The sequence below is a fragment of the Triticum urartu genome, chromosome 1A, assembly GCF_056163025.1.
Source record: "Triticum urartu cultivar PI428250 chromosome 1A, HENAU_Tu73, whole genome shotgun sequence".
NCBI classification, from domain to species: Eukaryota; Viridiplantae; Streptophyta; class Magnoliopsida; order Poales; family Poaceae; genus Triticum; species Triticum urartu.
This window is the reverse complement of record NC_141873.1, coordinates 88,353,544-88,365,780: the sequence shown is the minus strand read 5'-3', so window position 1 is coordinate 88,365,780 and position 12,237 is coordinate 88,353,544. Positions and strand designations below refer to the sequence as shown.

The 12,237-nt window shown below is 43.7% G+C and overlaps 1 protein-coding gene across 2 annotated transcripts; it reads left to right on the top strand.

The window, feature by feature from the left end:
- Positions 1-6,120, top strand: LOC125549179 (BRCT domain-containing DNA repair protein). 2 transcript variants are annotated; one of them, XM_048712658.2, is made up of 10 exons: positions 1-224; positions 376-445; positions 525-1,265; positions 2,215-2,279; positions 2,364-4,370; positions 4,451-4,720; positions 4,800-4,880; positions 5,439-5,550; positions 5,648-5,714; positions 5,817-6,120. In XM_048712658.2, the coding sequence occupies exons 2-10, from the start codon at positions 394-396 to the stop codon at positions 5,911-5,913; spliced, it is 3,492 nt and encodes a 1,163-aa protein (XP_048568615.2). In that variant the 5' UTR covers positions 1-224; positions 376-393; the 3' UTR covers positions 5,914-6,120. The 2 variants fall into 2 exon arrangements, with proteins under 2 accessions (XP_048568615.2, XP_048568608.2); XM_048712651.2 differs by having other exon boundaries at positions 2,215-4,370.
- The last annotated feature ends 6,117 nt before the right edge of the window (positions 6,121-12,237 follow it).

Sequence of the window (12,237 nt, the reverse complement as noted above, 5' to 3'; positions counted from 1 at the left end):
CCCTCCCAGCCTCCCAGGAGAGAGAGAGGCAGAAGCGGCGCCTAAACCCCACTCCGACTCCCGAATCCCCCGGGGAGAGGAAAAAGCCCGCATTTTTTGTCGCCGGATCCCCCGTCCGCTTCCTCCTTGCCCCCCGCTCCACCTCCACGAACCATCGCGGAGGCGCCGCCGCTCTTGGAGTCGCCCCCCGCCCACGCCCCCGCAGATCTCCGGCGGACCCCCTGGTACGGCGGTTGTGTTTTTTATTGTTCATTCGGTTCTTTCCCCAAATGTGTGTCCCCCATCTATCTTTTCTTCTGTTTTCTTATTATTGTGGTGCTATTAAACGGATGAGGGTCTAGGGTTGGTGTTGATTGGTGAGGCGTGTGTGTGCAGATTCGTGGCTGTCTCGCCATGGACGGCGGGGAGACCCAGGTCGTGGACGACGGAGGGACGCCGCCATTGGGTGAGGTTCCTGGTTTTGTTCTTTCCATGAGCGGTTCGTGTAAATGTGCTGACCTTAGGTTTGTGGCCGCTGCGAATAGGGTCTCCTGTTAGCTCCGGCGACATGACCCAGAGCGGGGGCGAGGAGGATGACAACGGTCTGAGATTAGGGTCTCCAGTTAGCTCTGGTGACATGACGCAGAGCGGGGGCGAGGACGCCGGCGACGCCGGTGTGCTGTATGGCGAGACGCAGCCACTGGACGACGACGAGGAGACCGAGGCGGTTGATGATGAATTTGAGGGGGAAGGGGAGGAGAGGATGTCTGAAGACACGCAGGTGGTGGAGGACTCAGAGGATGATGCCCGTGGCGTCGCTGGGCAGACGCAGGCAGTAGAGGAGGAGGAAGTGGAAGATGGTGACAGCACGGAGGATGAAGCTGGTGTTGGGGATAGGACCCAGTTGGTTGAAGAATGTGAGGTTGAGGATGGTGGGAGCGGCGAGACCCAGTTGGTCGAGGAATGTCAGGAAGAGGAGAGAGTAAATGATAGCAGCGATGATGAGGCTGCCGTTCAACAGGGGACGACCCAGTTGGTCGAGGAATGTCAGGAAGAGGAGAGGGTAAATGATAGCAGCGATGATGATGCTGCCGATCAACGTGGGATGACCCAGTTGGTTGAAGACTCGGATAAAGAGATGGGTGATGATGGTGATGATGAGTTGAGCCAGGGCACTCAAGTGCAAAGTGACGATGATGGCCTGCCAAATAATGAGACAGATGTGAAGGATTATGCCGAGGATTCGGTAGATTCTGATGCTTCCACGGAAGAAGAAGCTGAGACAGGTTAGTTATCACTGGCTAACTATGCCTTTCTAGTCACATAGCTCCACATTGTCTCTGTATAATGTAAGATTCCATTAAAGTTCATTCTGGGATGTTCAATGTGCACCTTGCGGTCATTGTCCTGCGATTTTCAATAGTTATCCATGAACAGATGTGCAAAGTCAGAAGTCATACATTTGGTTGCAAACTGTACTCTGACTCAGTTGAAAATGTGGTCCCATCACGTTTTTGTTCCTGATGTTTGTTACTCCTGGCAAAGAGGTGATTAAGCTTTAGGTCTCTTGCAGTTATATCCATGATTTATTTTTTGTTGCTACAAGAGAAGTAACATGACAAATTATTGTCATTAGTAAAAAAAAAGTTCTTAATACCTCTAGTTTAACATGATAAAGATTTGCACACTTTCATTGGTTTAACCTTACTCGCCGGAGATCTTGCCTATGCTTGTATCTAATAGTTCTAGCTACTCCAAGGGTAATGCAAGTATCAGCAATTAGGCACACCATTTCTTAAGTACACATGAATGTTTTTGGACACACAAGTAATGTGGTAATTGGATCTACTTGAATATGGTTTTCTCTGGCTTTTCATCCAGAAATTTTCCATTTTGCAAAATTCTAGGCCAATAGGCTCTTGTTATACACATGTGATGTTCTGTGGGAAGCATGCTCAGTCCTGGTTGATCCTTATATTGTGAATGAAGGCTTGTAAATCATTAGTGTATTTTGTTGTTTTTCATTCAATACAGATGCCATGATGTTACACAAATCTGATACTCAAGACATCCCTTGGTCGTCAAATTTATTTTCCTGAATTAGAACATGAAGAACATTTTTGTTCATATCTTAACCTTAGTTTCCCTACTAAAATTGTAGCAATAAACTGAAATCTAGTTTTTTTTTTGTTTTCTAACATGCTCTCCTGTGACAAACATGTGATCTTGCCGCAGTCAGAAGTTTGGGACGAGGGAAAAGGCATGATTCGACCAATGGAACATTTCTCCGAACGGAAATTGTAGACAACTCTACCTCGTGTAATGCGTCCTTTGGTGATTGCCCAGGTCGTGGGATTGATGACGGGTCTTTTGGTTATGTACAGAGCCATGAAAAAGATGGGAGTAAAAGCAAAGGCAGGTGCTCAACAGCAAAGAAGCTTTTTGCTGACACAACGAACGAAGAGAATGAAATCAAGAGCAGGTGTTTGGCTGGACTAAGCTATCTCGGATCACAGGAGCCTGGTGAGCTATCTCAAGCAAATGCTTTGGACTTTGTGGAAGGGTTGATCTCAATTAATGGCGGCATATCGTCTCAAGAACCAACACCAAAAAGATTAGAAAAAGCAAAGCCACCTGTTTCAATTAAGATGGGAACTTTACTATTGGCTGAGAAGGTTGACCGGCATAGAAGTTCCAGAGGAAAGGCAGAAGTCTTTGCATGGGTGGATAGTCGTGAGGATGATGGCGGAGGTGATTTTTTCAGGAAAAACAAGGATATCTTGTTGCAACAATCAGCTGGCAGAGGGAAATCAGACATTCCCAGGCCAAAGAAGTGCTCCACAAAAATTGCACCTCCTGACAAGAAAATAATAGAGGGACACAAAAGGAGAACGAAGTCCAAACTTTGTGACAAGACTGAAACTTTACCTTCATCGGATTCGAGACTACTCAAAAGTGAGGTGAAGAGTAAGAGGGCTTCTAGAAAAAGGACTAAGAAAAACCTTTTGAAAGACTTGGATGATCATCTATCAACTGCCAAACCTATTGAAAGACAGCAGGAAAAGGTCAGTGTGGATTTGCATGATGTTGGTCAGGATACTCAAATGGCTATCGAAGCTATAGAAGCACTGGCACAAAGTTCCCCTGCTGAAAACTTGTCAGCCGAAGTTGAACCTCCAGTGAAGAGAGATCTGAGAGTTGTATCTAAAGTAGAAAAAAGTAACCCAAAGAGTGACCCTCCTAGAAAGAGAACCAGCAGCGTCCAGGAAGGTGTCACGACACGTTCTAAAAGAATAAAAGTAACTGAGATGAACCACAAACCTCAGAAAGACGTGCGACAAAATTTAGAAGATCGTGCAACAAAGACGAAACATAAGCAGGCAAAGCCAGTACCACAGAAGAATAAAGTTACGAAGATAGTTGATGGAAATAAGTATGACAGTACACCTATTGCTCATCGAACAAGGCACACTGGTAGAAATAACCTCTATGAGTCTCCTGAGTTATGTTCTAATAAGAACTTAAAGAAGGCCACTGTTGGAGAAGTAAGAAATAACCATAGTGAACATGTACTCGAGAGACCAATGATTAGTGAGAGAACCGCAGAATATGGTTCGGATTCTGTGTTAAAAGAAAACACAGAGAATACATGTGCAAATAATGCTCAGGGTCTTCAGCAAAGTACTGATGCAAGCATACGGCATACCGGTGCAAATGTTGCTCAGAACCTTGAACCATTAAGAGATGAACCAACAACTCATGTCTTCCGCAGAGAGCCCTCATCTCACCCCAAACAGAGAAGAACACCTACTGCAGTGGTACAGGCAAAGGCTCCTGCAGTTACCGAGGCTGCTACAGGTCATGATGTACAACCAGAAGTGACAAGGCCATCCAAGAAAAGACGGATTTTTATTAGCAGTTCAGAACTGCTAACGTATGCAAGGAGGGAGCGCTCTGATTGCAGATCAACTTCTTTGCTGTCTAGTATTATCACACAATCATCAGCTGCTTCTCCTGTACTTGATTCTTCATCGGGAGTTAACAGCAAAACTTCTCGTTTTAGTACCTCTGATCGGCGACAAAAGAAACCACCCGGTGTTAAGGATGCAAGCAACTCACCAAAATGTAACTCTCCAGTTCCGAATAGTGCCCTGAAAACACCTTCTAAAGTGGTAAACAAATTGTCGCCTGCTTTCAGTCCTCTAAATCCATCAAAAGCTTCGAATAGGAGCTTGTTGAAATCCTCTGTTGCCAAAGAGCTGCTGGAGTTAGATCCTGAAAATGCTCTACCAAGTCGATACCGAAAGGATTCTAGAAGAAAAGATATGACCAGTTGCAGTATTATTTTCAGCCATCATTTGGATGAGGATGTGATCAAGCGTCAGAAGAAGGTAGCCACTATATTTCTGTGTTGGTACATTCTAGTCATTAATTATTTGAAATGAGGTATAATTGTAACGCTATGTTGTAGATCTTGGCACGCTTAGGAGCCCATGAAGCACTTTCCGTTGCAGATGCAACACATTTTGTGGCGGATGGTTTTTACCGCACAAAGAATATGCTGGAGGCAGTTACACGTGGCAAACTGGTAGTGACATCAATGTGGCTTGAAAGTTGTGGAGCAGCAGGCTGTTTTGTAAACGATAAGAAGTATATTCTGAGGGATGCCAAAAAGGAAAAGGAGATGGGTTTCAGCATGCCTATATCACTGGCCTCAGCTTGCAAGAGTCCTCTGCTGTTGGTAAAGTGAATTGTATAATTTTCTTTTGCCTCAGTCTTTCCTAGATCGTTTTCTAATTATATTTATTAAAAAAATGCAGGGGAAAAGAGTGTTTGTGACACAAAATGTGAAGCCAAGTCGGGAGGTGGTGACAAGTTTGGTTTCCGCATCTTCTGGGCAGGTTATTGCCATATATTCTTTTTGAAAAATACTTGATGTTCTTTGTGTTAAATGGCATGTTTACATTGGCTGGATGATATCTAGAATCAGATGTATAGGATCTGCTTGGAACCATTTGCTAGTGTCAATTTTGCAGTCTGTATGGTAATGTCATGTGAAACCAATAAGCCTATTCTGTTCATGAATAAAGCCGTCAAAAAAATATTAGCTGGCTATCAGGCCAAATGTTTGATTAATCTTTTTGTACAAAAGGAAGATTATTTTTACTTATTTAGGTACTCTGCTTTTAGGATTCATGAAGTTACACAAAACTGCAGATCTTTACTCATTCAGGTACTCTGGTTTTAGGGTTCATTAAGTTCCAGAAAACTGCAGAATGTTTTACTTATTTAGGTACTCTGTTTTTACGAACTCGCTTTTTTACTCTTTTTCGTACCATACTCCCATATTTGCTGTGGGATCTTAACTCCTCATAATCATGCGTCCTGCTGCTTGCCACAAAGTTCTTGATTTGCAGAAAGATGCAGTTCTGTCCTTTAACTTTGTGGATTTTGTGCAGCCATTGGAGAGGATGGGTAGGTCCATAAGGAAGGAAAAGGAAGCACCAGATGACCTACTGGTCATCTCATGTGAAGAGGACTACGAAACATGCGCTCCACTCGTCGAGAAAGGTTATGATTAGTTATATCGTATATCTCACTCTGCTCCATATTTTGTCGTCCAGAATCAGAATCTGGACTGCCAGCTTATGTAAAGATGAACCTGCAGGTGTTGATGTTTTCGATGCGGAGCTTCTGCTGAACGGTATAGTCACCCAGAAGCTCGATTACGAGAGGTTTGTGACGAAACCCTGATGCTAGGCTTGTTTCAAATAATTTAAACTTGAATTTTCCCTTGATAGATAGACCAAAGCCGTTGTTTGTTGATCTGCATGCAGGCACCGCCTTTTCTTGGACCGCGTGAAGCAGACCCGCTCGACGAGGTGGCTGAAAGACGGTGCCCACGGGCGGTTTGTGCCCGTATCGAAGAGTTGATACCATAGCAGTGTAAATGTATGGTGTGGTACAGCCCATGCCTGTTTTATGCCCATCCTCGAGTTCTAGCTCGGTTGTGATTAAAATCTGTAAGTTGTAGGGTGTTTATATGTGTCTCGGTTGCTTTAAACCTTTGTTTGCATGCATCTTGGTCACGCTTGTAGCTGCTCATGAGTTATGATGGCCAGTTTCTAATGGCTGCCTTGATCCTCCTCTCTTAATACCCCCTCTGTTTTTATTTACTCTGCATATTAGCTTTGACCTAAGTCAAACTTTAGACCAAGTTCATCGAAAGCAATCTAAACTTTCACAATTAAAAATATATGTGGTATGAAAATATACCGAATGATGAGTCTAATGGTATTGACTTGGTATTGTAGATGTTTTATTTTTTGTATAAACTTGGTCAAAGTTTAGAAAGTTTGACCTGAGACAAAGCTAATATGTGAAGTAAATAGAAACGGGGGAGTAGTTATTATGGTGAAGTGGCAATCACATGAAAACCCTCACTGATAACTAATTCATCTTGATGTTCTCACTGATACCTAGTCGATAACGAAGCTGATAATTCCATCCATTTTTGTTGGGGCAGTTTTAACTTGTTCATTGAGAAGTGATCTAGCTTCTGAGATACATAACATTCTTTAAACTTGATCTTTTCCTGTTCTTCTTGGCTGGACCCTATAAATCCTTGTTCGGTTACACCCCTTCTCAAAGGGATTGAAGAGGATTGGAGGGGACTTTAACTTGTACTCCGTAGGAGATTTAATCCCCTCCAATCCATGCCCTTCCCCTGAATTCCCTATCAACCTAACAAGGTCTTAAGGTTGTCTCTGGAACCAAACACTATATCACTCGGGAATGCATCGAGGAACTATGGGTGTGTTTGGTCAGAAACGAAGTGTAATGGAATGGAATGGTTCCGTTCCACGGGAATGGTTCCGTTCCACGGGAATGGAATGGTTCCATCTCTGTGTTTAGTATGAATAATGAGGTGGAATGGAATGGTTACGTCTCAATGTTTGGTTGGTGGAATGGAATGGAATGAAAAATATTCAAATTGGTGTTTACCTTTTGTCAATATATGCAAAATTGATTGTATTTTGAGAAGCATTTCATTTAAATTCCAAAACAACATTTTCTTTTTCTTTTCATCACCACTAATTTGTAATTTGCTTCACAAATATTCCAATAAAACGACATCATTAGTCTATATATAATTTTAATGCACAAATTTACAATTGCAAAAGGCAAAAGAAAACATGTGCAAATAGACAACGAAATTTGTCATCAATCTCAATAAGCATGTACAAATAGACAGAACAATTGCAAAAGGCAAGAACCGCCGCTGGCACCCAAGCCGGCCGCCGTCGCCCGTCAAAAAAAAAGGCGCTGCTAGGGTTCGAACCAAGTACCTCTCCCGTCAAAGAACACCAGTGTAACCACGCGGCCGCCGGGAGGGATCTATTTACCTTTTAATATTTCCATCTATTATTCGTTCTCCTCCCATTTTTTTGTTCTCTTTTGTTCTTTGTCTTGTCCGATGAATTGGTTCGCAAGTACATGAACGTTTTGTTCAAATCGTGAACTTTTTTTGAAATTCATAAACTTTTTTAAAATTTTGATGAACTTTTTTTAAATTCGATGAACTATTTTTCAAATTTGATGAACTTTTTTCGAATTTCGATGAACTTTTTTCAATGTTGATGAATTTTTTCAAAATCGATGAACTTTTTTTAAAAAATTGATGAACTTTTTTCAAAATCGATGAACCTTTTTTGAATTTTGATGAACGTTTTTCAAATCTGTGAACTTTTTCTCCAGATTCGTGAACTGTTTTTTCAAATGATGAACCTATTTCAAAATCGATAGAATTTCTTCTCAAAATGGTGAACATTTTTTCAAAATCGATTAATTTGTTTCAAAACAAATGAACTGTTCTGTAATTTATGAACTTTTTCCCAAATGTTTTGAAAAAAAATTAAAAATCAAAGCGCTACAGTAGTGTACTTAAAGTCCTTTGCCTGTATTTGGTAGTAGCGCAAAGGAGCTCAGGTGGTTACCATTCTTGTTCGCTGTTCTAACGCAGAGTTCGATACTTGCTGAGAATGAATTTAGGGTGTTTTTTTTTTTGCTTTTTTCATGCCCCTGTAGATTGTTGCTGGGCCGGCCCAGTCGGATTGGCTTCGGGCGCCGATACGAGAAACCGGCGCTGAGAGCGCCGGTTAGGAGCTCCCTTCGTTTCGGGAGGACGAGTTGGTTCCGGTCCCCGATCCAACTAAACACGAGGACGAGGCCCAGGGACGGAATGGACCCGTTCCATTCCGGCCCGTGATCGAAAGCAAACACACCCTACAATTCTCTTTCACGAGGAACTGAGGATGCAGTCTGAATGTGGCTACGAGTCGGGACCGGTGGTCCAGTCCGTTGCGTACATAGACCTTGAAAGGAAACAAGCACACTACGCCTGGGATCTCTACTCCTATAAAAATCTGAGTTGGTGATGATGATGTGCCTGCCATCTTTCATTTACAGCCATCCGATTTGCATCCAACGCGTCTGAGATAAACTATGTCAATTTTACAAATAACCCCCTGCCACTCCAGTTCAGTGTTTAGCCCATCTCTACCCCACCTCATCTAGCGCCATCTCAGAAAAGAAAGAAGGATCTGGACAGGTCGGTGCCGTCGTTAGTTCGCCCCGAGGCTCCATTGCCGACCACTACCACAAACCCCTCCTCGCTGTCTCCACCACCCCCTTCCCTGTCTCCCTGACTTCGACCTGGGTAAGTATGCTGCCGATTAGGACTGGACACGAGCCAAGCCGAATTCAGACAGAGCCATGTTAGCTCGCTCGGAAGCAGCCAGCTCGGCTGGGTGATGCCAACGAGTTGCATATGGGTGGCTCGGCTCGTTCTGCACTGGCTCTGTTTAGCCTGAGCGGCTCGTGAGTGGATGGACAAGGGAGGTGCATGCTTTGGATGTGCTGTGAGTGATGGTGGTCACCGCCGGCCACCAGGGCGTGCCCGTGTGGCCGTGACCGGCCGGTGCATGCCAGAGCAAGTGGCGGTGCGGCGTTGAGGCGGAGGGCACGCACCTGCCAACGTTGGTGAGGACGCAACACAAGCAGAGAAGAACATGGGTAGCAACGCGTGAGCATTTTGCGTGCGTGTGTGCGCTCGGCGACGAAAGCATGCCTGTGTGCGTGCGGCGGGGACGGATTATGCATGCGTTGGGAAGAAGAAGAAAAATGTAAGAGGGAGGGAGGTGCGAGCAACAGCTGTGTGCGGCGGCGGGGGGATGGATGCATCGCGTGGGTCAGTGGGTACATACTGCTCGTCTAGGTCACCAAATAAGGATAGCTTCGTATTGGGCTTGGGCTGCTCTTGTAGCCTATACATTTCGCTACTAATTTAAAAAAAATAATGGGCTGGAAACGAGCCACAGCCCCAACATTTCACCACCGGAGTCGTTCAAGCCCTAACGTTTCACTGCCTCCCCTGTATTCTTGCTTCAGCAGCCCCAACTGCGACCACAATGTCTGTGTCCTCCCCTGTCTCCTCCAACACCAACCCCCACAAGTACGTTGGTGGCTACGCCCTGCTCATCCTCGGCGGCGCAACCACCACCTACTATTATTTCCCCCTTCCCGTCAACGCAATCCATGTTGATCACACTCTCATAGATGGAACAGAGTGTGGGGAGGTGAGATGCACTGCTCTTCGCCTTCTGATCTGACAAGGACCAATGTATGGGTATTGATGAAGAAGAAAATCTTCTTCTGCAGTTGCAGATATGTAATGGTAACATATGGAAGAAATGCCTATTCTGTAGTTGCTCGGCCCGACTCAGCTCGGCACGGCAAGGATCTAATTATAGGTTCGTCCTATTTTTTTACTTGATTGTTGCATAAGAAATGCCAGAAGGAAGATGGGACATGAACTTGGCTCTTGAGCTCAAATAATATCAATAAAATTTAAAGAAATCTTTTGGAAACAAACATGTAGAACTATTTGTGCAACATTTCATGAAAAAATAACATTAATGTTGGACTAGAAAAATAAACAAATCATTAAAAAAACTATTTTTAAAGCTTTTTTTTGGCAAAGCACCACAAGTGTTTTTTCTTCATGAAGTTTTGCATGCAGCTTGAACACTGGAACGTGTTTGTTTGCAAGAATAGGTTTGTTATGTTTGCTATTCTGTCTGCATTTACTCTTCACCCGGATGCTTGTGAGCTCAAAAGCAGAATGAATATATCCAAAGAAACATATTGATATTTGTTACACATGAGATGACCACCGCATAAGTTATGAAATAAACTACTCTAGATCAATGCATTTTGGTTAGCCGTGCAACACACGGGCATCTTATTAGTAGAAGAAGAATCACGTGAAGCAATCACAGGTTTCGTTCCTCTTATGAAAGAGTTGGCTTAGCTAGCACCAAGGTTGTATGACAGCACCAACTATACTTACTCGTGACTCCATACAAATGGCGTAGGCGAGCAGCTATATATTCCAACATGCCCTGCCATAGTTCAATCACTCAAGCGCAGACTACTTTTGGTTTATCGAATCTTACTGTTCAAGGAGGTCTATGTAGCGAGAAATGTTTGGCGTAGACCTTCGTTTGGTAGCGAGGGATTCTCACGGGATCCCGGCCCGTTCCCTGGGTGGAAAGCCCGTGCGGAGAGTCAGCCCTGGGCCAACTGCGTGGACATTTGGACGCTCGAGTCCATGTGGTTTTCTCGGCCCAATCCCCCTTATTTCCCTGGGATCAGATCCACGACTCGCGACATCGGGAAATATTCCCCTGTTTCGCTCGCTTGCGACGCCCTCCCGCAGTTGCCTCTCCTCTCGGTAGTCTCCGCCTGCGCTTCTGTAGTGTGGGGGATTTGCACTTTCGAACCAAATGCCGATGTCAATTTCCACGGGACTTCTAGTTGGCCAAGAATATTTCAACCGGTGCATCTACTCCCTGGAAATATCCACCCTAACATCCAAATGAAGCCTACAAGTGTTATGTTTTCGTGAGATACTGGAGTAAGCCAAATAAATAAGATACATTTTTATAAATGGTGAGGCAGCCTTGATGCTCTAGGATTGGGACAGTGGTTGCCAGTTTAGGGTCGCGAACATGTCAGCCGTTGATAGTGTGACGGATGTGCAGCCAGTGAGAACGTACAGGCCCCGAAATTGAAGACCTTTCCGAGCGCTACAGATCTTGAGCCCACCGCCATCTGGCGTTTGGCCTATAAACCTCTTCCTTCAATGTATCTTTCCAAACCCTGGATAGACTTCGTTGGTTGCTCCCATATTATTGAAGAACTAATTGCTTATGTGTTCAATTAAAAGATAGAATTAAATGGCAAAGATAGTAAATCATGAGCCTAGTAGCAAGGAACTACGGAAAAGGACATTAGGAATGTAGTCAGAACCAGCATCACAAAACTTATGTATGTATTACCTATTGTACTAGTGCACACCATTAGGGCTGGAATTTTAACTTGAAACTTGCAAACTAAACGAGTAGCTCATGACTCGACTCCGCTTGAACTCGATGAGTAATGAGTCAAGCCGCGTTTTAATCTGAGTTTGTTAACACAATGAGTTTAACAAGCCGAGCTAACAAGTTACTCGTTTAGCTCATTAAGCTTGTTAATCAAAAGAGGTGTGAGATAAATATCAATATCGTTGTTGATTGTTGTCATTTGTGGAGTGCACCAAATATGTCTTTAATCTAAATTGTTGATTGTTGGTTTGTGAATAAAAGGTATTTTTTTTGTTATTTACGTTTATAACGAGTTAAACAAGCTAGCTGCGAGTTACACGAGTTGAGCCGACTTCGAAGTTGAGCTCTTTATGATAATGAGTTGTTAGCCGAGCTAACTCACTATCTTAACAAGGTCTAACAGAGTCGAGCCGAGCTAGCTCGACTCGACTTGAATTTCATCCCTACACACCATTGCCATGAACTAGCTAATATAAGGACACTATGTATGTCCCCATAATGTATTCAAGAGAAAGCATCACTTCGTTCGTTATATGGTGTCACTACAAATCAACACCTTTTATTCTAACCTTTATTTTAACCAGTAAATCAATTAAATGGACCAACTCTAACTAATTAATCCCAACTCTAGAACATGGGATTTTGTTGTTCTTGGGTAAATCTTTCATCTGATTCATCCAGCAAAACCTAATGGTATCACCAAGTGAGAGAATAACTATGTTGCACCTAGTGAAAGATCGTGGATGTCGCCTAGAGGGAGGGGTGAATAGGCGCTTTAAAATAATTACGGTTTAGGCTTGAACAAATGCAG

Bases quoted from the DNA above. Each gene is read 5' to 3' on its own strand.
- LOC125549179 (XM_048712651.2), top strand. From the start codon at position 394: ATGGACGGCGGGGAGACCCAGGTCGTGGACGACGGAGGGACGCCGCCA. The intron at 1,266-2,214 runs GTTAGTTATCAC...ATCTTGCCGCAG, and splicing joins GGAAGAAGAAGCTGAGACAG to TCAGAAGTTTGGGACGAGGG. The intron at 5,715-5,816 runs GTTTGTGACGAA...ATCTGCATGCAG, and splicing joins CAGAAGCTCGATTACGAGAG to GCACCGCCTTTTCTTGGACC.